Source organism: Phasianus colchicus, chromosome 1 (genome assembly GCF_987193195.1).
Source record: "Phasianus colchicus chromosome 1, bPhaCol1.hap1.1, whole genome shotgun sequence".
In the NCBI taxonomy this organism is placed as follows: Eukaryota; Metazoa; Chordata; class Aves; order Galliformes; family Phasianidae; genus Phasianus; species Phasianus colchicus.
In genome coordinates, this window is record NC_143436.1 from 196661633 (window position 1) to 196686033 (window position 24401).

The 24401-nt window shown below is 48.9% G+C and overlaps 1 protein-coding gene and 1 long non-coding RNA gene across 16 annotated transcripts in view; both read left to right on the plus strand.

Annotated features, from left to right (window-relative positions):
* Window positions 1-24401, plus strand: part of FAM168A (family with sequence similarity 168 member A) — a 150025-nt gene that overhangs the window by 114485 nt on the left and 11139 nt on the right. For 10 of the 14 annotated variants that reach the window (XM_090134267.1, XM_090134264.1, XM_090134262.1 and 7 more), the window contains 2 exons: window positions 14320-14400; window positions 22996-23121. In XM_090134267.1, coding sequence (XP_089990393.1) covers window positions 14320-14400; window positions 22996-23121 — 207 coding nt within the window. The other 4 variants (XM_090134269.1, XM_090134260.1, XM_031606096.2 and 1 more) reach the window with 3 other exon arrangements.
* On the plus strand, window positions 2526-8937 carry LOC116237133 (uncharacterized). Of its 2 annotated transcripts, none has more exons than XR_016463528.1 (3): window positions 2526-2802; window positions 2909-6237; window positions 6504-8937. It is a non-coding gene; the product is annotated as an uncharacterized LOC116237133 (long non-coding RNA). The 2 variants fall into 2 exon arrangements; XR_016463529.1 differs by having other exon boundaries at window positions 2909-3061; window positions 3245-8937.

Consider the following 24401-nt stretch of genomic DNA (forward strand, 5'->3'; position numbering starts at 1 on the left):
CCTGGAAAATGAAGCTATTATTCAGTTTTCCCCACCATTGCTCGCTGCAAGGAGATATTGCAGGGAGATGATGACTCAGTATAAATTAATTGCAACACATTGATTTTGCACTTGTAAATCTACGGAAGTTCATTAGCATCGAACCAGGCTGCACGAGCACTGGCTGCCCAGCTACCTGCTGTCGTTTGACTGAGCTGTAGCCTGCAGAACTCGAAAGGAAAGGGTCCCCAAGCACATCCAGGATGGCATCAAGCACGTCCAACGTGTCATCATCACATCCAAAATATCACCAACCATAGTGCCTCTCACTCGTTAGCTTTGCTAACGAACACCAATCCAAGATATTGCCTCTGCTGCTCATCCTTCCAAAAATGCATCAAGCAAGAATGGTTCCAAACCAGGGGATGGACACCAGCAGAGCCAAACCTCCTGCATCCTGTGCTACAATCACAGAATCATTAAGGTTGGAAGAGACCACTAAGACCATTTAGTCCAACCATCAAGCCATGCCCACCATGCCATGTTGGTCCTGCTGGGACATCACCTTGCTGACCCTCATGCCCTGTCACCACTTGCTCCACCAGCAGCCTCACTGCCCACTGGCACATCTCAGCCCCACTCCACGCTTATCACTGCAAGACAGCAAACCTGCTTCACGTGGCAGCTCCTGCAGTCTGGCTCCCTGCATCCAACATCGTGCATCACCATGGGACCCCATGGGAGCCAGGAGAACAGCACAGTGCCTCCCTGCAGCGTGTGAACCCATCAAGACAGTTGAGAAACAAGGAAGGGTCACGGGGTATTTCATGTCATACATTCTCTGCATACAGCTTTGCAAACAGCCACGTTAAAATAAAGCAGTGTGTGCTGTGTGTTCTCCTTCCCACTTGCCTAGAACCATCAAAGTCAGAACAGACCACCAAGATCATCTTACACATGCTGAAGACAAAGCAGGGGGCTGTCTGGAGTTTTGGTTGCTCATCACATGGACTTCACTCAGCCCCTCTTGAAGGCGGTGCAGAATTTCCATTTCACAGGTTGATGCCAAAAGCAGTGTAGGCACGGTGAGGAATTCCTGGCATGTGAACCCACCCCTAACGCTTCAATGGGCATTTCTTAGGAAGGAGACCTTTCCCCCAGAGCGTTCTGCAAGAGTTGTGGGAAAAATTGGTAATTATGCAGATTTATTGCTATTTTTTCAGTTTCAAGTGCCTCCAATTAGCTCTTGTGGAGTATCTTCTGGCGTGATGAATTAGTAGCAGCTTTCAGCTGGTGGCTTCTCTAGTCACAGTGTTTAATAGCACTGAGCAATTCCTCTGGATAGCTCTTTTTCCATTTCTAGTGCTCCTCATTTAAACCCTTGGGTTTTGCTGCTGTTGCCAATCCGAAGACATAAGTCGTCTCCCTTTTCCTGAGCTCATTAAGCTGTTCACAATACAGGAGGAGGCGAAGCGTTGGGTTTTCATGTCGTGCAACATAATGCTTTTTCCATCACAAACTTCAGAAGGACTTTTGTTTTCCATCCCAGTTTCCACCCGAGTCCATTGCTACAATATGCAGTTCCAGGAGGGGACTGGTGGCTCTGTGCTGGTTCCCAGGCGAGCTGATGGAAGTTTTCATGCTGGGCTTTCTACCCACAGCCCTACGGCTCCTGATGGATTTGCAAAGTCCCCAACATTCTTAACAATCCAGCTTCTGGGTTGAGTTATCAAAGGGATAGTCAGGGGCACAGCACACAATCCCCAAATCCTCCACGGCTGCTAAAATACAGTCACCAAATCTTCCCTAAACATTGTATGCCCTTCTGAAATTACTCAGAGCAACACAAGGAGCCCGTTGTGTGTGTTGGGAGTTGTGTTGGGAGAGGTTGGAGGGACAGCCTCTGGGTTGGAGGGACAATGAGAATCCTTGGGAGAAATGAGCTCATGGAGGAGCCATGGCAGGGATGGGGCTGAGGGGCTTGAAGGTCCCTTCCAACCCAACTGTGCTGTGATCTATTGTGGAATCTGCACTGTGTTTTCAGTCTGAACTGGGTTTTGTGCATTGTGGGTCCACGTCGACCACCTCTGCAGCATCTGCACATTTATTATGTATTTTAGGAGAGTTTGTTGGGTTTCTAACAATATAAATATTTCCAGATGCGTTACTGAAATCTCAAGGACTGCAGCCTTGTTTCATGAAGGGGCTTTCTAGCTTGGAGGAGAGAAGGCTCCCAGGAGAATTCATTGTGGCCTTGAAGAGAGCAGAGAAACAGGAGGGGGAACAGCTGGTTGTGAGGGTGGGTGGTGACAGGACAAGGGGGAATGGCTTTAAAGTGAGACAGGGGAGGTTTAGGTTGGATATGAGGAGGAAGTTTTTCAGCCAGAGGGTGGTGAGGCACTGGAACAGGTTGCCCAAGGAGGCTGTGGATGCCCCATCCCTGCAGGCATTCAAGGCCAGGCTGGATGTGGCTCTGGGCAGCCTGGGCTGCTGGTTGGCGACCTGCACATAGCAGGGGGTTGAAACTGGATGAGCATTGTGCTCCTTTGCAACCCAGGCCATTCTATCATTCTATGATTCCAGGCCTGCTGATGAGGTCCTAGGCGTGCATTGGGAAGTTCTGCACCTCCTCACTGCCATCTCCAGCTGAGAAATCCCTAAAGAAGTGCATTGCACTTCATCTTTACTCCTACCCTCCATCTCCCAACCAGCAACCCACTGGAGCTCCCTCTTTGTGCAGCTGAAGGTCTGAGGGCTGCAGTTTCCTGATTTCAGCCAAGCACTGGGCTGATCCCTGAGCTTTTAGGACTTCTGTTTGATCAGGTAGCTTCTCCCAGCCCAACCCGTGCCCTGCATCCTGTAGGTGTGCTGTGATGGAGGGAATGCTTCTTTGCATCTCTACCACTGCCATCCATCCAATGCTCCACAGATCTGCACAAGATGTTACAGCTGAGTGACACCACGCCAGGTTTGGGATTTTCCAAGCAAGCCTGACTGCCTCAACATGTCAGAAACAAACAGAAGCGGAGCTGCCACAAATCTGTCTCATTGCAAACAAGGGAGCACACCTCAACCGTAAAATGTAATCTACTTAATTAGCTGTAATTGCTTTTCCAAGTCGGGCCGTCGTAGAAATCATTGTTTCATGGCAAGGCAATGGAAGTGGCGCTTTGCTAAGGCGTCTCCAGGCTGCTCCCCCTGGGCTGTGGGTTCTGATGGAGGTCTCCTGGTGGGGGATGAAATCTGTACAATTCTATTTTTGCAGGACCTCTTTTTCTCAACACCGCAGCGCAGCTTTGCCAGTTCAAATATTACTCCGTGCTCCCCTTCAGCACCATTTCAGCCTCATCTCCTGGCCCCAATACATACGAGAGACCCATTTATGCCTTTTCACACCCAGAAACTGGTTTTTGCTAATACTCCGCGTGTGCTCCATCTGCTGCTGTGTTTGTGGAGAGCTGATGCATCTGAGAGCAACTCCTCTGAGTTGGGCCACGTCCAAATGTCCGAAATACCATATGGGTGTTTTAATTACCATTTCAAAATTAATCAAGGGTGTGGTGAACCCTAAATTGGAGTTCAGCTCACGCTTGGCCTCTTCTTGCAAACTCAAAATATTTTCACTTCTGTCTGTGCATAGAGCTGGGACCCATCCTGTGAGGGGGTCGGGTGGGGGTGAGGGAAAGGCTGTGCCTTGGAAAGACCTCTCAGATCCCCAAGCCCAACCCCAGCCCAGCCCACCCTGCCCATTGACCACATCCATCAGTGCTACATCTCCACAGTTCTGGAATACCTCCAGGGATGGTGACCCCACCACCTGTCTGGGCAACCCGTGCAACGCATCACCACTTTTCAGAGAAGAAATTTTCCCTAGTATCCAACCTGACCCTTCTGAGTTCCTTCCAACTTGTGATGTTCTATGGTTCTGTGGTCCTGTAAATCTGAAGAAACAGCCTTTTTTTGGTAATCATCTGTTTTCGTAACCTTATAATTGTCTATTAGAAGAATTAATTGCAATAGCAAGTTCACTTTTCCCAGAGACCATGGGTAAATGTGTAAATCCAGTGAAAGGAGGGTGATGCCAGTGCCAGAATAGCAGAGAGAGGAAGCACGACACTGCTCATGCACTAGGAGAGACTTAAATGCAACTTAATGACTGGGCATTTCTTGTTGCTTTCACCCTCGTGTCGTTCTCTGGGGATGCCCATGCCTGCAGTGCTGCTCAGAAGGCAGGATCACAGAATCACAGAGCCATTAAGGATGGAAAAGACCTCTCAGATCACCATGTCCAGCCCCAACCCACCCCACCATGACCACTAAATCAGTCCCAACCCAGCTGATTAATGAAGGTTGTTTGAGTAAGAAAAGCTCCAAGTATTGTGTGGCCACGTTGGTGGCTTTCTGCCTGCCCCTCTTGTCAAAGCAGGTGCTTTGTAAGATTTCGGATGAAGGATGCTGCTCCTGTTTCTGGCCACTACATTGGGCTCTGCCAATGGGACCAGGTCCCATGGGTCATGGAATGGCAGGGTGGTCTGAGTTGGAAGGGACCCTTAAAGGCCATCTGGTCCCACTCCCTGCAATGGACAGGGACAACATCCTTGCCACCCCATCCAGAGTTGCCATAGAAACTCTCCTGCCTGCTGGAGCAGAAGGGGACTGGGAGCTTCTGCCATTCCTGCCCTGCCTGGGATTGCAGCAAGAATTCATTACTGAGCAGCACTTGCACTTCTGTGCTGCTGCACACACAGAGCCAGGGCAACTTCTTCGTCTTCACAGAATCATAGAGTAGAATCATAGAATAGAATCATAGAATAGAATCATAGAACCACAAGGTTCTACGAGATCGTCTAGTCCAACCATCCTCCCAATGTGTCCCAACCAACCTCCTCTTGATGTGCCCATCCCCAGATCTGGGCTTGCTGCTGGTTTCTTTCCTTCCAGCATCATCTGGCTGCACTGCTTATGTCAGCACAGCAGTGAGCATCAGTAGATGGCAGGGTGGAACCTGGGGGCTGATATGTGGGATGGGGACGGTTCCAGCAGTATGGCATGAGGAGAGATGGGCATCACACACTCAGATAAAGAAATACATATTCAGCATTCAGCACGGCAGTAATTACTCCATTAAAGATGCATGAATGGAGTTTGCTTGGCCTGAATCGTATCACATCTGTAAGCAAGCAAGAGTGAAAGGCATTTTCTGCAGGTGGAGGGAGCAGATGTGATTTTGAATACTCACGGGAAGCAAAAGTTTTTTCAGAAGGAAAAGAAATTCAACACAGTCTCTTTTCTGACCATAACCTGACTTGAACTTGTTGCTCTGGATCTGTGCAATTGCCTCTGCAGAAGCCATGCTGCAGCAGCCCATCACCTTGTAGTTCAGTTCACCCCATGAAAGCTTCTGTAGTTCAAGAGGAGACATGAGGAGATGGTAGAAGAGAATTCTGTCAAGAAACAAGTGATAATAAATAACAATAAATGATAAATTGTGAACAGTGATTAATAAATGGGTGCAATGGATGCAATATCTAGTGCAGGAACTGCCCAGGCTGCAGATATCTGGAGGCTTCAAGAGCACTGGAGGGAATCATAAACATTTCATCTTTCTTGATCTCCTACCCAGGCATCCTGAACATAGTTTGTGCTGCTATCAGAGGCAGGACAGGGACAAGGCAGCCCTTTGGTTTGGTCCAGTATGAGCACTTGTGTGTGCTCTGTCCCAGTCTTGATAGGCTGGATGGGGCTCTGAGCACTGATGGAGCAGTGGGGGTCTGTGTTCATTACAGGGATTGGGACAGATGGCCTTTAAGGGTCCCTTCCAACTCAAACCATTCTGTGATCCCATGCTATTTGCCTTCTGCATGCTTGAAATCTAGAGGACGGAGTAAATAATGGCAAGGAGCATTAATACTGCCTGACCTCAGCAGTTCTCAAAACCTTCTTGTCTAAACATAGGAGGGGATATGACACATGTCTTGTGCCCAGAAGTTATATTGATCGACAGTCTGTCAAGTTCTGTCTCTGTGCTTTATTTATAGAATGTGACTTCAACCATCAAACCGTCTTACTAATATTTTCAGACAGTTGCTGTTGGTTTTCAAGATGAGTTTTGCTCGTACGAAAGCTTCCTGAACCCAGACAGCTGCAGTGAGCCCTGGGATGTTTCTGGCTGTTGCTTTGTTTTTGCTTAGCATCACAGAAGCATTCAGATTGGAAAAGAGCTCTGAGATCATCGAGTCCAACCATCAACCAGCATCGGTGGGCACGGGTGGGAAGCCAACTGAGGTGGACATGGAAGTGGGAATCGTTTTGTTTGGCCCAGTAGCTTGTAGATAAATTGGACCTTATGAAATTACTGATGCTGAGCAAACTGCTCTGGGTGGGCCTTGGGAAGCAGAGGGACCTGAGTGCCCCAGGAGCACAACTACACAACACCAAAGCACGAGGGTAGCCCTTGAGCAGCTGTTAGCATCAGTTGCCATGGTTAAACGTAGCATTTAATGAAAGTCTTCCCATTTTCATAGGATCAGATGGCATCGTTGATGGCCTTCTGCACTAACGAGGGTGAGACATGGTTCTCCAGCCCTGTGATAATGTATGCCACACCAAATTTCAACTTGAGCACACAGTCTGACTGCTGGGCTATACTAATATCCAGCAGAAGTGCTGTGGGTGCCTTTACAGTCCCCATGAAGATTGTCTTTGCATGGCCATTGGTAACAAGTAAGAAATAAGAGGCTGCCTATAAATAGATATACGCATCAGGTAAGGTATATAAGGGACCCATTGGCTGGAAAAGGAACAAAATGTGAAAGGTCTGCAGGAAAATGTGTACGCCATCAGCTGCCAGAGCTAATCTTTCTTAAAACAGCTGTCTGATGAATGCGTGGAGTTCATTATTTGACTGCTCTGCTCTCGGGCTGATGAGGCTTGAAGCAGTAATAAGGGGGTGGCACTTTTTCATGGGAGTGAGTGTATTTATTGTCCTCGGAGACTTGAGAAGAGCTGGGTTCTCAACCATCCATTAAGTTGCTCTTCAGAATGGTTCCACCCTTGCTTTCATCTTTTCCTCTATTTTTACATCCATTTATCACTGGAGTGGGCTGGAGTAGCTCCACGGTGGGGCGGTGAGTGATGGGGTGGGAGCAGGGGATGAGCTGCGTGATGAATGTGGGATGATCCATGCCACGTGAACCCAGCCTGGGCTCAGTGCTGCACCGTGGGACACGTGCATGTCGTGATGCTCATCCAGCACAGCATGTAATGCCATGGCTGTGCTCAACCATTCTGTGTTGAGCAGGGGAGAAGGAAGAAGTTGTGCTGTCCTTCTGAGTGCAGGAGTCACTCAGATTCTTGTAATTTAAGACATTAAGCACAAACCAAGATAGAAATCAGCTTAGTTGGGCTCCTGCACCTGACCTTCCCCCTGAGGTGCAGATGCATCTGGAGTTATGTTTGATTTGGAACGATTGTAAATTATGGACTGTAGATTTGGAGCCCTAAGAGGAGCTTCAGTACAGTGGATCCGCCCTTCAAAATACAAGAAGCCAAATTAAGCCTCGGGATAAATGACATGAAAGGGATGAGGCATGTCTTGATGTTTCAGTGTTGAATTTGACCCGAGCTCTCGCTGATGGATGGTAACAGCTTGAAACGCAGTGACAGTCGGATTTGGTCATTGGATCATTTCTGGAGTGCTTGGGTGGACATAAAGCTGTTAAAAAGCATCCAAAGGAGAGCTACAGGGATGGGGAAGGGTCTGGAGGGTGAAATGTGTGAGGAGTAGCTCAGATCCTTTGGTTTGCTTGGCCCAGAGCAGAGGACACTGAGGGGAGGCTCATGATGGGCTGCAGCCCTCCATGGCCCTACAGCTCTTTATGGCCCTATAGCTCCTCATGGCCCTATAGCTCCTCATGGCCCCATAGCTCCTCATGGCCCTACAGCCCCTCATGGCCCTACAGCCCCTTATGGCCCTACAGCCCCTCATGGCCCTACAGCCCCTCTTGGCCCTATAGCCCTTCATGGCCCTACAGCTCCTCATGACCCTACAGCTCTCATGACCCTACAGCCCCTCATGGCCCTACAGCCCCTCAAGGCCCTATAGCCCTTCATGGCCCTACAGCCCCTCATGGCCCTGCAGCTCCTCATGGCCCTACAGCCCCTCATGGCCCTGCAGCTCCTCATAGCCCTGCAGCTCCTCATGGCCCTAAAGCCCTTCATGGCCCTACAGCTCTCATGGCCCTGCAGCTCCTCATGGCCCTACAGCTCCTCATGGCCCCTACAGCTCCTCATGGCCCTATAGCCCTTCATGGACCTACAGCCCCTCATGGCCCTACAGCCCCTCATGGCCTGCAGCCGCCCTTTGGCAGCCCCAAGCTACCAGAGTTAAGGAGCATTTGAACAGTCTTGTTAGACATAGGGTTTTAGGGCATCCTTTCAGGCCGGAGAAGTTCATATAATGGCAGAACAGATTTTGTTCAGATCTCTGCTGCTCATCATTGCCAAGTTGCCGTGGCACTTTGTCTCTGGAGACTTGATTCCCAGTGCAGAATTAATTCACAGATGCCCTCATCAGGTACTTTCTCTCCATCATCACATAATTAGGTGCATCCTTACTGCTGTCAGTGCCGCCAGCAATCAGCACTGGGGAGCGTTGCTGCAGGACTCAGAGCTGCATCAGGAAGCCAATGTAGTGTTTGCTGTCTTATTTCTTGTCATTTAATCCCTTGGCCTTGGTGGGGCCCCGGTGATGATGTGCTTCGATGGGCTAAAGTCCTGCATTTAGATAACGGACTTTATCATCTGTCCCTGTAACAATCATAGGATCATAGATGGCCTGGGTTGCAAAAGAGCACAATGCTCATCCAGTTCCAACCCCCTGCTGTGTGCAGGGTCACCAGGCTGCCCAGAGCCACATCCAGCTTGGCTTTGAATGCCTGCAGGGATGGGGCATCCACAGCTTCCCAGCAGTGCAGTGCCATGAGCCGTGTATCACTGCTGGGAGAAAAAAGCCGAGTGGAATATTTTGTCTCGTAAATGAATTTGGGCTGCCTTGTAGCAATTGAAGCCATAATCAGATAACAGCCAACGGAATCCATTCTTGGGAAATAAAACGGCACATTTTGGAAATCAGCATTCTGAGCGACAATTAATTCAGCTGGTCATCAGTGGAAGGCTGCAAGAAGGACCTGGCTGTCTGCGCTCCCAAGCTGAAGAGAAGCAAACTGCATTTCCATCCTTTTTTTTTTCCAAGATATTTAGGCAGATGTAAGACCTGCTGAGACCTGGCACGAGTGGGGTTTAGTGCTGCACTGGCTGCTCTGTTACTCAGATGCTCCTGACAGCTCTGCTTTTGATCTGAAGCTGCATACAGAGCTGTGAAGCTGCGTGATGCTGTGGTGGATGGGCTGCTGCTCAAAACCAGCCAGATCCATTTCAGAAGGATTTTGGTATGAGACAGCCAGGCCAATCCAGCATCACATGGTTACATCATTTCTTAAGTATTCTCAGAGCTTTGTCTTTTCCAGTTTTTGGTGCTTTTGGTTGTTTTGATGCTCTTTTGGTATTTTGAGTGAGCTTCTTGATTTTCATCCTGTAACCTGTGTGGCCTCGTCGTGGATAGATGGAGCCACCAGGGGTTGGACCAGAGGGACCCAGAGGTCCCTTCCAGCCTCAACCATTCTGTGATGTAAAGGTCTGTAGTGTGATTTCAAGGATAAACCATCCAAAAAGCAGTCAGGAGGGAAAGATTTGTCTCGAAGGGTGGTGGGAGGCAGTGGAGTCACCATCCCAGGTGTTGGCTGTGTCACACTGAGTGACATGGTCTGGAGAGGTCACAGCCATGGGGTGATGGTTGGGCTGGATGATCTCATTGGCCTTTCCAACCTCAGTGATTCGATGGAAACCCCATCTGGACATTTCTTACACACCATGCTGATGTGGCCCATGCTGGGAACACAACCCAACTGCACGTAGGCAGTAAAATATATAGCTGAAAATATAAGCTGACTGCTTTGCTATGAGTGCTCTGAGTGCAGCCACGGAGGATCCTGGGCCAAACAAAGCTGTTGCTTATGAACATTTCAAGGCTCTGTGGGCCACACTTTTTAAAATTTATCTTCTGAACTCATTTCTGAGTGCATCTCCTAAAGGTGTGCACATTAAAAATTGGGTAGCTGGGACTTGCAGCCTAAAAGCCATGTATCAGAAACATCATTGGCCCAAAGAGGACAGAGCAGAGCTGGAAGTAATCCTTGAGAAACATTCAGAAGTGCATGAAAAATTAAAGACTGCTTTAAAATACATGTTTGATGCAGCCCTGTGCTCTGGTTATTGCATCTTAATTTTCCAACCAGTTCAGTTAGTGCTGCTCAGATCTGCAGAGCTGTATCCTCCTCGGGGAGAGCTGAATGAGCGCTGGGTTTCTGACTGCTATTGATTGTGGAGATGATATTAAATTAAAATAAAACAAGAAGATAACTCCCGAGTTCTTCTTCGAGGGATCTAATAAATGTCTTTCAATATGTCCTCATCTAATTTTCTTTGCCTCTGCACTGTTATTGTAGCAAGGCCCTGAGCTCCAGCCGAGCCGAGGTCCCATCAGCAGATAGAAAGCAAAGGATATTTTCCATCCTTGACAATTTCCTATCTCCAGCCTCAGCGCCCCGTGGAGACGGTCAGAACTCAACACAAAGGACGAGATTTTTCCCACTGGCCGTTGTTTTTGCAGATTGAAGGTGAAGAGACATGGGCAGCAGGGGACAGGGACACGGGTTGGCCGTGGGGCAGATGGAGCAGCTGCAGCTTTGGCTTTCTGAGGAGGTCGGTTTGTGGTCATCTGGGGAAGGGAGGGTGGAGAGGAGCCAACAAACGTTAGTCATTTACAGCTCGTGTGTTTTTAGACCAAGCAGTTTGTGAGCCAAGCATACTTCCCCTCACCCAACAAGCCGCAGTCGTGATGCTTTCTTATCTCTGAGTGCATCCAGAAAGAGAAGCACTTCTCACTTATTTCCCTGCCCCTCTCCCATCCCTTTGGAAGAGGAAGAAGAGGTGTTCTTGCTGGAAGTCAGCACTTAGCAGAGGTTGTGGGAGGTAGAGTGGAGCTGGCTGAGTCTCTTGATATCTGATACCATAGAATTTCACCTGCTGGAATGACATTTATCTGAAAATGCCTATAGCTTTCTTTCAAAATAATAGAAGATAACCCAGGAGGTGAGGCATGGGCCTACTGAGCAAAAGCAAAACCCAGAAGACAGAAGGAAGACGAGTGAACACACGGTGTCTGCATCTGCCTGAAATAACCACACAGGCTTTGGGTAGTTGAAGGTATGGAAAAGATGACCCAACACCACATCTTTCCTTCGCAGGGCCCTAAAGGAAGGTGGTCTGATTTATTTCAGACTTGGTTTTCACATATAAACCTCCTGTCGAAAGCTTGGGTTCATGGGTTCCTCTGTTGGGTTTCAGGACCTGTTTGGTGGTTTAACCAGTGATAGGGAGTAGAGAGTTGGTGTCCCAAGAGGCTGTTGTCCATCATCCAGGTACCATCCAGCACGTTTCTCAACACTCATGGTGCTGATGCTGATGTAAGTTCTTTGTCATTAACGCTCTGCTTGCAATCACTGGATCTGCAAATAACTTTCCAAGGAGCTTCTTGATTGCAGAAGGACAATATATTCCCAAATCTGTCGACAGCATAGCTTTATGTAGCCTCAGAAAAAGAAATGTTACACCGCTGCTTATCCAGCATTAACTACAGCAATTTCTAATTAACCTGATTTAGAAGCCAAATATATCACTGATGAAAATGAGAGGGTAGAACGTGCCATCATTTATTCCAGTACGGTGGTCACAATTGTTGAATTAGAATTTATTCATGTGATCTTCAGTGCGGTGCTGCAGCAGTCAGCTGTGTGCCAGGGGCAGGCGGGGGGAGAGGCTGCTTTGTGTTCGTCCTGCTGCTCAGAAGAAGGGGGGAAAGTCCTGTTCTGGCTCTTATTTAATAAAGTGAAAGAGATGGGGTGTGAACTGATTGCTCGTTCCCTTTTTTTTTTTCCGTCTTTGCTGGCCACCAGCAGACAGCAGCAGCTGAGCTTGGCGAGGAAGGATGCTGGAGGTTCTTTTTGTCTGCCCATAGACTGGTGCTGCTGGGGGGTGAAGGCCAGGAAACAGCAGAGATGATCAGGGGCAGTGGTGGTGCTGGGAGGCACAGCAAAAAGAGTACAATAAAATAGGAGGGAGAAAAGAGTGGAGAAGGGAAGAGTAGAAAAGAGTAGAGAGTAAAGTAGAGCAGAGTAGAGTAGAATGGAGTAAATCTGTGTAGAGCAGAATGGAGCGGAGTGGTGTACAGTAGAGAAGAGCAGAGTAGAATGGAGAAGATTTGAGTAGAGTAGACTAGAGTAGAATGGAGTGGAGAAGAGTGGAGTGGGGAGGAATAGAGTAGAGAAGAGTGGAGTAAGGTAGAATAGATTTGTGTATAGTAGAGTAGAGTAGAATAGAGTAGAGTAGAATGGAGTGGAATAAAGAGCAAAGTAGAGTAGAGAAGAGTGGAGAGTAATGGCAGGAATTGAGTAGAGTAAAATGGATTGGGGCAGAATGGATTGGAATGCAATGGAGTGGTGTGGAATGGAATGGAGTGGTGTGGAATGGAATGGAATGGAATGGAATGGAATGGAATGGAATGGAATGAGGTGGAGTGGAGTGGAGTGGAGTGGAGTGGAGTGGAGTGGAGTGGAGTGGAGTGGAGTGGAGTGGAGTGGAGTGGAGTGGAGTGGAGTGGAGTGGAAGAATGGAATGGAGTGGAGTGGAGTGGAGTGGAGTGGAGTGGAGTGGAGTGGAGTGGAGTGGAGTGGAGTGGAGTGGAGTGGAGTGGAGTGGAGTGGAGTGGAGTGGAGTGGAAGAATGGCATGGAATGGAATGGAATGGAATGGAATGGAATGGAATGGAATGGAATGGAATGGAATGGAATGGAATGGAATGAGGTGGAGTGGAGTGGAGTGGAGTGCAGTGGAGTGCAGTGGAGTGGAGTGGAAGAATGGCATGGAATGGAATGGCATGGAATGGCATGGAATGGAATGGCATGGATGGAATGGAATGGAATGGAATGGAATGGAATGGAATGGAATGGAATGGAATGGAATGGAATGGAATGGAAAGCCAAGCTAGGAGGGAGTGGAGATGGATGTGTCCCATTCAGTCTGTTTGAGGGGTTTATGCAGAAGCATGTAAAAAGGGACAGAGCTGTTTTGAGTGTCACCATTCGTGATTTGTAAAACTTCCAGCAAAGGGAAGTAGTGCAATAAGCCAGAGCAAAGTCAAGCAGACTGAGGTATATAGAGTGTCATCCGCGGTTTTCATGGAAATCAAGAACTTCTAATAAAGTAGAGGATGGACGGATGATTCCTGACCCACGTGTGACTGCATGTTGGGACTGTTCTGTTTTGGCCTTGGTATGCCAGTTGTCTTTGGCATCAGTGAGTGCAGTCTTCTCCATAAAGTCTTATTTCCCCTTGGCTCTTCCAATTTGGCTGGTTCTGCCTTCTGCCCCTGGGGAGGCATGTCCCCATTGTGTGCTGGTTTGCTCCTCAGGTGCCTGTGATTCCAGCTCACCAAGCCTAGTTGATTTCCCCTGAACTCCCTCTGACCGATCCGACTGAAGATAATGGAAATTGAAGGTGCTCTGTAACCTTCTCTAAAGTGCCCATTAAAACCTTACATGATGTTACGTGGTGTCTTCAAATGGTCTGAGCTGCCTTGCGTGCTCCTTCCAGGTGGCTTGGCAAGTAATGGGGTCCCTCCTCGGGATGGCAGCTGTGCAGTGATGGGTGAATACAAGGGCTGGCATGTTTCTGTCCTTTAGCAAGAAGCTGTGGTTGATGGAAGCACTGAGTGGAAGCATTGGGAATTATTCACTTAATGCCCTTCAGGGTTAGCTAGCTGCAGTACCTAACTTAGGTTTGTGGCATGTGTTTGGTAAGTGACACATCAAGCTATTGCAGCCAAGAAAACCTTTAGAATAAAGCTGGTTTCTCCCAGCTGAATGCTGTATTCAGTGCATGTAATTTCTTGGTAGCTTTCTTCAGAGCACACTGAATGTGCCCATATCCTGCATTCTGATCATTGTCCTCATTTTCAGGGGGAATAAAGGTTAAATATTGATGATGTAAATCTGCGGAGCACATTCATCATTCTTCCTTTGCCCTGGCCAACTGAGAACATTCACCTTCCACCTATGCTGATGACCTCTTGGCTCACAAGGATGGTTTCTTCCTTTCCGTGGATGCTGTCCTGTCTTCTCTCCCTGCACTTGGAAACCTCATTTCTCCTTTTTTCTCATTGCAGGTTACCCAGCAGGATATCCCACTGCTGCCCCAGCCTACAACCCAAACATGTATCCAACCAGCAGCCCCGGCTACGCCCCAGGTAAAACAGATCCCCCCTTTCCCATGCTTATCATTCTCTCCTTTCATGTAATAGATGGAGACGTTTCAGTAACTGTGTCCTGTCTGGTGTCTTCATCCCCCATGCCGTGTTCCCTTTCTTTCCTTTGGTGCTGGCAGACTCCTGTCTGTCCTAGTGTCCAACTGTCCTGTCTAGTGTCCTACAGCTCCTGCCCTTCACATCACCCTAATCTGGTTCTTCCAAAGCTGTAGCAAGTTCTGTCCAGCCAGTCTCAAGTGCTCTCCCACACTGGTTTTCCTAGGTATATCAGCCACACTCTTCTTCTAACATCTTGTTTTCCTTTGGCTTTCCCATACTGAGCAGTTCTGATCTCTGCTGTGGGGATGTATCCATCATCTTCCCCTTCCCAGCTTTCTATGAAAGCTCAGCTCAGCTCAGTCCTTCATTCCCCTCTTCACCATCACCACCCGTCTGCCTCTGGGAAACCTTATTTGCAGGTACAAATTCTGGTCCATCCTTGCCCTGATGACCCAGACGTGTCTCCTCCCAGTCTCCCCCATCTATCTATCTATCCCAATTGGGATTTCAGCCATTCCACCACGCACTGTGCTTTGTTCCACTGTGGCTGATGAAAGAGATCTTCATTTTGCAGACCACATGCTCCTTTGCAGCTTTCTTTTCCAGTCCCTCTGCTGGCCATGCTGACAGGTAACAGGCTGATCTGGGTCAGCCCAGCTTCTTCACTGAAAGAGTTCCGTGCTATCCCTGACCTTGACAAAATCTCCCCCATTCATCTGGAGAGCTGATAAAACAATAATATTCCCAATCCACCACTTTAACTGTGCCATCATCCCTCTCTTTGCCTTTATTCTTGCTCATTGCAAGTGCAGTTTTTCATGTCTGTATTTGCCCAGACTATTTCCCAATCCATTTATTCTCTCTTGCTTGGTGTCCAGAGCTGTTTGACTCATCAAGCCCAGCCACCAACCTGATCTGCTGAGTGCCATCACTGCACCACGTCCCTCAGTGCCACATCCACACATCAAGGGCAGAGAGCAACAGGACAAGGGGGAATGGTTTTAAACTAAAAAAGGGGAGATTTAGGTCAGATGTGAAAAGGAAATTCTTTACCTAAAGGGTGATGAGGTCCTGGCACTGCAGCCCAGAGCTGTGGGTGCCCATCCCTGGGGGTGCCCAAGGCCATGGATGAGCTGTGGGCACCTGGTGTCCCTGCCCATGGAGCACTGGGGTTGGGTGGCCTTTAAGGTTCCTTCCAACCCAAACCATCATGGAATTCAATGTTCTCTGAAATACCTCCAGAGATGGCATAGAATCACAGAATTCAGGCTGGAAAGGACCTTCACAAGACCTTCCCATGGATCTACACAACCTCCTGGCAGACCTGTCCATGAAAACTCCAGGAGGATTTGGGTTAACCAAAAGCTTCCCAACGTGGTTTAGGAATTGGGACTAATTTTGTTATGCCACAGTCCTGGAAGACTTAATGTGGAAACAGAACTCTACAGAACAAAAAAAACCATACACATGTATTGGGAGTCTGTCCTGCCAGAGGCGGGCAGCATCCTCTGTGCTCAGAATGGGATGTAAATAGAACACGTTGGTCTGGAGATTGTAAAAACACAAGTGTGTGGAGAGCAGCAGTGTGTGCAGAGCAGGCAGGCTAAATGCAGCATGTTTACCTTTCCAAACAAGTCTGGAAAAACAGAAGGTGAGAAGTCAAACTGGGGGCTTTGTTGTCACCGTAGGTTTGCTCAGACCCCAAATATAAGTTGTTACAGACACAAATAGCAATCAGTGGTGGAGCAAAGTGGATAGCTTCTTGTTCCCTGAGGCTGAATCATAGAATGATAGACTCACAGAATCACCAAAAGGACTCCAAGATTGTCCTGTCCAATTGTTGACCTACCACCAATATTTTTCCACTAAACCATGTCCCTTAATATAGCATCTAAATGTTTCTTGAGTATAAGATTGCAGTTCAAGGAGGTGGCCAAGGAGCATCCAAATGAGAGGGGAACTCTCCTCTCCTCTCCTCTCCTCTCCTCTCCTCTCCTCTCCTCTCCTCTCCTCTCCTCTCCTCTCCTCTCCTCTCCTCTCCTCTCCTCTCCTCTCCTCTCCTCTCCTCTCCTCTCCTCTCCTCTCCTCTCCTCTCCTCTCCTCTCCTCTCCTCTCCTCTCCTCTCCTCTCCTCTCCTCTCCTCTCCTCTCCTCCCTTCTATTTTCTCTCACTTTTCTCTTCTCTCCAAGCACCTGATGGAGCTGTGGATGTCCCTGTTCATTGCAGGGAGTGGGACCAGATGGCCTCAAGGGGCCCTTTCCAACTCAAATCATTCTGTGATTCTATGAACCAGGCTCCGATAGTCACTGGGGAGAGGAAGAGAAGCATTTTGGCATTTGGGCATTTGTCCTGTCTGTCTCTGGGGACAGACTGCTGGGGTGTGTGTCCTATGGAGAGAACTTTGGATGGATCCTGCCTGTCCTTTGTGCTCATGAGAAACAGGAACCCAAAGTGATGTGTAAGAGCACTCTCAAATAGCTTTGATTCAGTAAAGGTGCCCTCACAGAAGACACTGAACATGATGCTTTGTGGGATTGCTTTTTCAGCATAGGTTATTGCTAAATAGCAGGAATAGGCTGAGAAATGAGACCTACCCAATATGAAAAAGTGTTTTGGTAAGGTCCTGGGGTGGGCTGAAGGATAAACTTCCTTCTCCTTAGCAAATGAGCTGCTTGCACCCACTACAAAAATAATACAGAAGTACCTGTGACAAATTGGATGGAGAAAAAACAGTGCAACAAGGAATTGTCCTGGAGGCCATCATATCCCCCAGGACATCCAGGAGGAGAGAGTTGTGCTGAAGGTTCTCCAAGTCATCAGTATTTGGGAGTGGGATGGGGACAGTGGGGACTTCCTCACCAGTGGGCTCAGAGGGGCCAGGAGGAAAGTGGGGAGAGCTGAGCATCCCCTGCTGCCAGAGCGGTGCTCTTCTCCCCAAAAATGGAATCAGCCTTCAGAAGTTCCTTCCCCATTGTTCGATGTGGAATAAGCTGCCCCAAACCTTGTTAGCCTTGTGGCTTTCATAAGGACAAAACCACGGAGACTTTGATTTCTCCTACCTTTGTGCTGGCAGCCTGGGCTGTGGGTGTTCTCTCTTTCATTAAAGATGCTTAGCCTCCCCCTTGCTTTGATTCTGGCTGTATTTTGTGGCCACAATCCTCTGCAGCAGGCAGTTCTGCGGATTAGTTAAGGCTTGGGTTACCGATTTATTTTATTTTTTAAGCAGTGCAAATAATTGTCTGTTGCCTTAGATTTGCATGATGTGAAAGAGGAAGCGAAAGCCCCGGTCAGTCTCCTTTGTGCCATTCAGCCTTTTGTCCCCCTCCCCTCTCTCCCATCTGAAGAGCACTCCTAATCTCCGCAGACTTTCTTTCTCTGAAAACCCTCAGCTCATTTTTGTCCCCCCCTTGCAGGATCTTTTTGATACGTGGCTCAATGCTCAATCAGGAGAGCGTTGGCAGCTTTCTCGGTGTTTAAATTTCATTTCTCTGTTTATCATCCTTAAAAATTACTTCTAATAGTTTTGAGAGCAGAAAGATCCCGAAGCACAGAAAGCTGTCAGGCCATTTTCCAAGAAGAACAAAAATCTTCCGGCGCCTAACGATGCGTGAACACAGCATGGCCAAGCATTGCATCAGCTAGGAAATGGCGAAGGTCGGAACCAGCATCCTCCAGACAGCTCTGCACAGGATGTCTGTCCTCCACATAAACAACCTTGAGATCAATACAATTTAGCATCACAGAATCACAGAGGGATTCATTCAGGCTGGAAAGGACCTCCAACCCATCCCAAGCACAGATACAGGTTGGGCGGAGAATGGCTTGAGAGCAGCCCTGAGGAGAAGGATTTGGGGGTGTTGGTGGATGAAAGACTGGCCAGGCTGGATGGGGCTGTGAGCAAGCTGGGCTAGAGGTGTCCTCTCCTACAGCAGGGCGTTGGGTCTGGCTGATCTTCAAAGTCCCTTCCAACCCAAACCATTCTGTGGTTCCATGATTCTATCCCACCGTGCCCACTGACCATGTCCCTCAGTGCCACCCATTCACAGTTCAGGATCCCCTCCAAAATCGGTGACCCCACCACCTCCCTGGGCAGCCCATTCCCCATTGAAGAGATTTCGCCACATTTTGAGGTTTGTCCCATAGGGATGATGGATGCTGTCGTGGACTCTGCTGTGCATGGATCAGCAGCATGGGGCATGGCTCAGAGCACAAGTGATGCTTCCAACCCCACAAAGACCATATCTCCCAACCTTATCTCTCATAGAGAAGGCTGCATTCCTGGTCTGGACCTTTCTGAAATGTAGAAACCTGAATATGCTGTGTAGGCAACTTTGGAAGACAGGCACAGGCTCAGCACCTTCCAGTATCCACCCCTGTGTCACTCACAGATGGAAAAATGACCTAAAGGAGAAAATTAAGAATATTTCAGAGACAACTGATGCAAAATCAGCTCTGAAAAATGTTCCATCAGTGTGTGGAGTTGGCTGTGTTCTCAGCTGTGCTAAATGGAATGGAGTTCAGGAGACGCCGCGATGCAGTGGCTGAGTCAAAACCAGTCGTCTGTGTCAGTGCAAAGAGCATTTGCTCAAATTGAATCAGCTGCTGTCATCCAGGAGGCTGGAAATAACCCAGCCACAGAAATGAACGTGTCGTCAGGGTTCACGCCGTCCATCAGCCACGTTGGGATCAGAGGGGATCAGCTTTCCTTTTAACATCTGCGATTCTGAAAGCATCCAACTCGTTGGCAATGAATTTCCAAGCAATTTGGGATGTCAGGCCCTTTGTAGGCCCTCTGCAGAGATGCTTCCAGCAGAACTGCTGCTCCCGAGTGCATCCCCTCGGCCAGCAGGGTGCTTCCATTCAGACCTGGGTGGCGGATGTATGAGTTGGCCAGAATCCTTTAAGAACGTGTAAAACAGCCACCACAAACCTAAATTTAATCTACTTGGATATCTAAGACTCTTTCTGCAGGTTAACCATGCAAATGTGCCCCTTGACACTGTTCAGTAGAGAGATTTTGAGGGGTGGGAGAGCATCCTCTGTTCGTGGCTTATGAGTTGCAGGGCTACTGGAAGCTGATGGACTTCATGAGTGATGGAAGAGCATCAGTCAGGAAGAAAACTGTTCCGTGCAAGCACAGCACTCCTCAGGTCCTTCTAGAGTTGTCTCTGGGATGAGCTTTCTCTGGATAGGTGGCCCAAACCTGATGGGTTTTGTTTGGCTTCCATCTGAAGCCATAGACTCAGTGCCACAGGAAGGTGGGGAGCGCCCTCTGCTCCTGCCCACCCCGAATGAAGCGCATCTGGTGGTGGCAGTTTTCAAAGGATGCTTTTCAAATGCTCCTCGAGTGCCACCTGCTTTAGCCATCTCTGTCCCCCATGTACCCCTGTGACAGCCACCAACACCAATCCGGATGCTGGCGGTGCTCAGTGCCTGTTGTTGACCTCATGGTTCCCATGAAAACCACATTGGGATCCGTGTGGAAAATTAAAGGATTTGGCACGCTAGACTTCTGAGTGCCCCACTGGAGACCTGGAGAGGGCTTTGGGAAGGGCTGGAATCCCACAGTGCCTCCAGATCCACAGCAGCAGGGACAGAATTGGAAATGACTGGAACCAGTCTCGATTGCTCAAGGATCACTTCCTCCGAGGTCAAGACGAGTGCATCTGTAAGAGGATGAAATCAGGCTAAGGTGGCAGGAGGTCTGCGTGGATGAGCAACGAGCTCATGGGAAAATTCAAAGGGAAGAAGAAAGCCTATGGAATGGCCACTTGGGAGGAATATCAGAGTGCTGTCAGGGCCTACAGGGATGCTGCAAGAAAGGCTGGAGCCCACCTGGAATTAAATCTGTTGAGGGAAGTCAAGGACAAGAAGAAAGACTTCTTTAGATGTGTCTTAAGGGAGGACTGGGGGAAATGTGGGTCTGCTGCTGAATGAGGTGAGTGCCCTGCTAACAGGACACTGAGAGGGTGGGTTTTCTGAACGCCTTCTTTGCTTCAGTTCTTTAGTGATGAGATTGCCCCTCAAGAATCCCAGACCCTGGAGGTAAGAGAGAGAGTTAGGGGAGAGGAAGACTTCACTTTGGTCAAGGTACATCTGGTCAGAGGTCTAAGGAAACTTGATGTACCCAAATCCATGGGTCCTGATGGGATGCACCCAGAGGTGCAGAGTTGGCAGAAGTGATTGCCAAGCTGCCCTCTGTCATCTTTGAGAGGTCATGGAGAACGGGAGAGGTGCCTGAAGACTGGAGGATAGCCAACATCATACTAGTCTTCAAAAAGGGCAATAAGGATCTGGGCAACTGCAGGCAGCCAGGCTCACCTCCATCCCTGGGAAGGTGATGGAACAGCTTGTTCTGGATGCCATCTCTAAGGAACTGGAGGAGAAAAAGGTTATCAGGAGTAGTCAGCGTGGATTCACCAGGGGGAAATCACTCTCAGCCAACCTGGTGCCTTCTATGGCTGGATAGATGGGGAGACAATACCGAAATAATTCCTTTCAAGCTTGTCGAACTGAGCACTTAAAATCATTGTGTGCTGTGGAGACACGAGGCACGGCAGTTTTTAAAAAAAAAAACACAACAGTAATGTATGTCTCCATTAAGCTGGTTCCTTCCTAGGCAGTCTGCCGTCCCGACTTGCTCGCCTTGTTTCAGCTCTCCTCATCAGTGCCTGCTTTTCATTTTGCTGAAAGTAGGGCATGCACTTTTCTCTTGCTCTGTGCCCATTAATAATGCAGCAGAGAATAATGCTCTGTGTCCATTGCTGCAGTGCCTGCACTGAGCAGAATGGATGTTTCTAGCAGCAGCCCGGGAGGTGAGGGCTCAGTAGGGTTGTGCTTTTGTGCATAGGATGGGGGCTGTGAGCCCTCTGTGCTGCTGCATCCTCCCTGTAGGAAGCATTGCTCTGCAGTGCATAGGCATGCACTGTATCATCTGCTTGGTCCTTTCCCTGCAGTTGTTGGCAAGAGGCTAAAACAAATCCAGAAGATGCTGGGAAGAGATAGACCTGCAGAGGTGTTAGATAGTCATGGCTGGATTGAAACCTCTGTGGGTGACAGCTTCATGCACAGGAGATACTGCTGTTCCTGGATGCCTCTCCAGTTCACCTTTTGTGCAGTTTTAAGTGATGGATTGTCCGTGGATTGGTGATTCAGTGTGAGGGACATCAAGCTCCTGGCCAGCTCAGCCCCAGATTGCCATGACTGTTTGGTGGATGCAGCATGGAGAGAGGAAATGGCCGAGGAAGGGTCAGTAGACCCTCTGAATGAACAGTCTCATCAGTCCTGGGTGTGCAGTCGGGTGGTGAAAGTGAATCTTGATTTTGAGTGTTAAGAACTGCTGATTGTGGAATCACTGAGGTTGGAATCACTAAGGTCATCGAGTCCAACCAGGGACCCACCATGCCGTGCCCATGGCTGTCTGTAAGAACAAGCAGGGTCACTCCCTCGGGTTTCATCCCCTCTTCTGTGTGCACACAGTGGGGGCAGAGCTAACATAGTGCTGTGGCTCTGGAGGCCATGGGGAGCTGAATAGTTCAGTGCAGAGAGCCTGGCTGCTGAGCTTACAATAAGAATTAGGACAGCTCCATAATTTCAGAAGAAAAATGGACAGTAAAATACCCATTAAGCCTTTCCTAGAGGCAGTGGCTCTGTTAGGGCTCTGCTTTCTCCATAGATGTGCTTTCACCTTAAATTTAATGGCAGCCCTTGCATCGTAGCGTGGTAGAATATCCCAAGAATGCAGAGAAAACTACCCCAAACCACGCTTCTACCAGCTCTCCTTCCAGAATTTCCCAAGACCCCACTGATGGGGTGGGATGCTCATAGCAGCAGTACCCACCACATGGGACTAGAATGCAAATAAAATGCCTTGTACCCCTCTCACTGGGGTTTCCAGCTGGAAAACATGAGGGACAGCTGTTCCTTGTCCCCATGCACAGGACCCATCCAATCTTGCCTTGTGCTGCATCTTGTGTTGCCTTGTTTCAGTGCTTCTTATGCACATAGACACTCTATCACATATCTGTTGGCTTGAAGTCGTGATTCAGTATGTGTTTATTGCATCAAAGCATCTAAGCTGCTGCTCTGAAAAGCCATAAGTCCCCAGAGGTGTCTCCAGGGATGTCCTCAAAGCCACCTGTGTTGGCTGTGTCCCCCATGTAGGTCTTCAGACTGGTCTCTTGGCTCAGGAGAGTTATCACTTCTGTGGGGTTTAATGGGGAGGTGATAGGTTTAATGGAAGAGGTGATGGGTTTAATGGAGGAGATAATGGGTTATATAGAGGAGGTGATGGGTTTTATGGAGGAGGTGATGGTTTTTGTGGAAGAGGTGTTGGGTTATATGGAGGAAGTGATGAGTTCACTAGGAAACGCTGCACAAACCATCCCACCATGGGATACCCCAGTATGAAATTCCTACATGTATTTGTCCTAAAAGAGGGAAAAAAAAGGAGGAGGGCAGCAAAGTGGTTCCAGTGGGCCATGAATGGGGATGGCCATGTCTTCCTTGCTCTAATGTTTCTCTTCTTTCTCACTCAAGCTACACTTCTGATGAAGCAAGCCTGGCCACAGACCTCCTCCTCCTGTGCCACAGAGGGCACCTTCCACCTCCCAGTGGACACTGGGACCGAGAACAGAACCTACCAGGCTTCTTCTGCAGCATTCAGTAAATAAACCTTTTCTTCTGGGGTTTTTCTCAGTTGTTTTGTGCTGGAGGGTTTAGTTCTGATGTTCAGTGTCCCTCTGCAAGGCTGCAGAGGATCTCACGTGGGTGAAATACTCATCGCAGGGTGTCTGCTCTCATACCAGTAGGAGGTTTGGGTGTTGGGAAGTCTTTCTTTTGGAAAAGGGGTGTCCCTGTCATTCTGTGCAGCAGGGGCTGTAACCCCAACATGGGATGTGGGCTCTGCATCATAATTTCAGTGGCCAGAGTGTAACTGGTAGAAGCTGAGGTATCACTCAGCAGTTTTCCCTTGCAGTTCAGCACATGCCTGGATGCAGTTTTCCTCCCTGTTGTGCTGCTGCAGTTGAGATTCCTCCCTTAAAATCAAGGGGAACAAGAGCTGAGCTGCAGATACCAGGGTAGGAAAGGATTTGGGGGAAAAGAGTGGGATGAAGAAGGTGGTGAGGAGCCTTGGTGGCAATGATGGAAGCAATGGGGTTGGGTGAGCAAAGGGGTGAGGACAGGAATGGGGAAATGGGAAATGGGGTCCTACAGCCCCTCTTGGCCCTATAGCCCTCATGGCCCTACAGCCTCTCATGGCCCTACAGCTCCTCATGGCCCTACAGCCCTCATAGCCCTACAGCCCCTCTTGGCCCTACAGCCCTAATGTCCCTACAGCCCCTCATGGCCCTACAGCCCGTTATGGCCCTACAGCCCTCATGGTCCTGCAGCACCTCATGGCCCTACAACCCTTCATGGCCTTCCAGCTCCTCTGTTTCTGTTATCTTGAAGCTGATCCCTCCCCCCACCACCTCTCAGGAGTTGTATGGCCATAAGGTCTCCCCTGAGCTCCTCTGCTCCACACTGACAGACCCATCCCAGTTCTCTCAGCCACTCTCACAACGCTGTGCTCCATGGACATCATCAGCAAAGCATCGCATTCTGCAGTCGTGCCCCTGGGGTGAATAGTGCAGAACTCAGCACAGAGCTTTCATCCTCACCTCCCCTCGTTCCCCGTCACCCTTAGGATAAAAATCTGTGCAATTCAGTGCAATTTTGCACTGTGGGATCCACGGGGTTGAGATTTCTGGGGCGGCGTGAGGGATTTAATCATCAATTTTAATAAGAGCTGGAGCTCCTACGCTTGCTATTGCTTTTCATTAAAATCCCAGCCCTCTGTGGAACCACAGCACGGGCCGGGTGAACTCCTAATCCTCCTAAGGCGTTAGGTTGTCATAATCAGGCTTTAAAATTAGCTGTCAGACATGCCTTTTCTGAGAGGA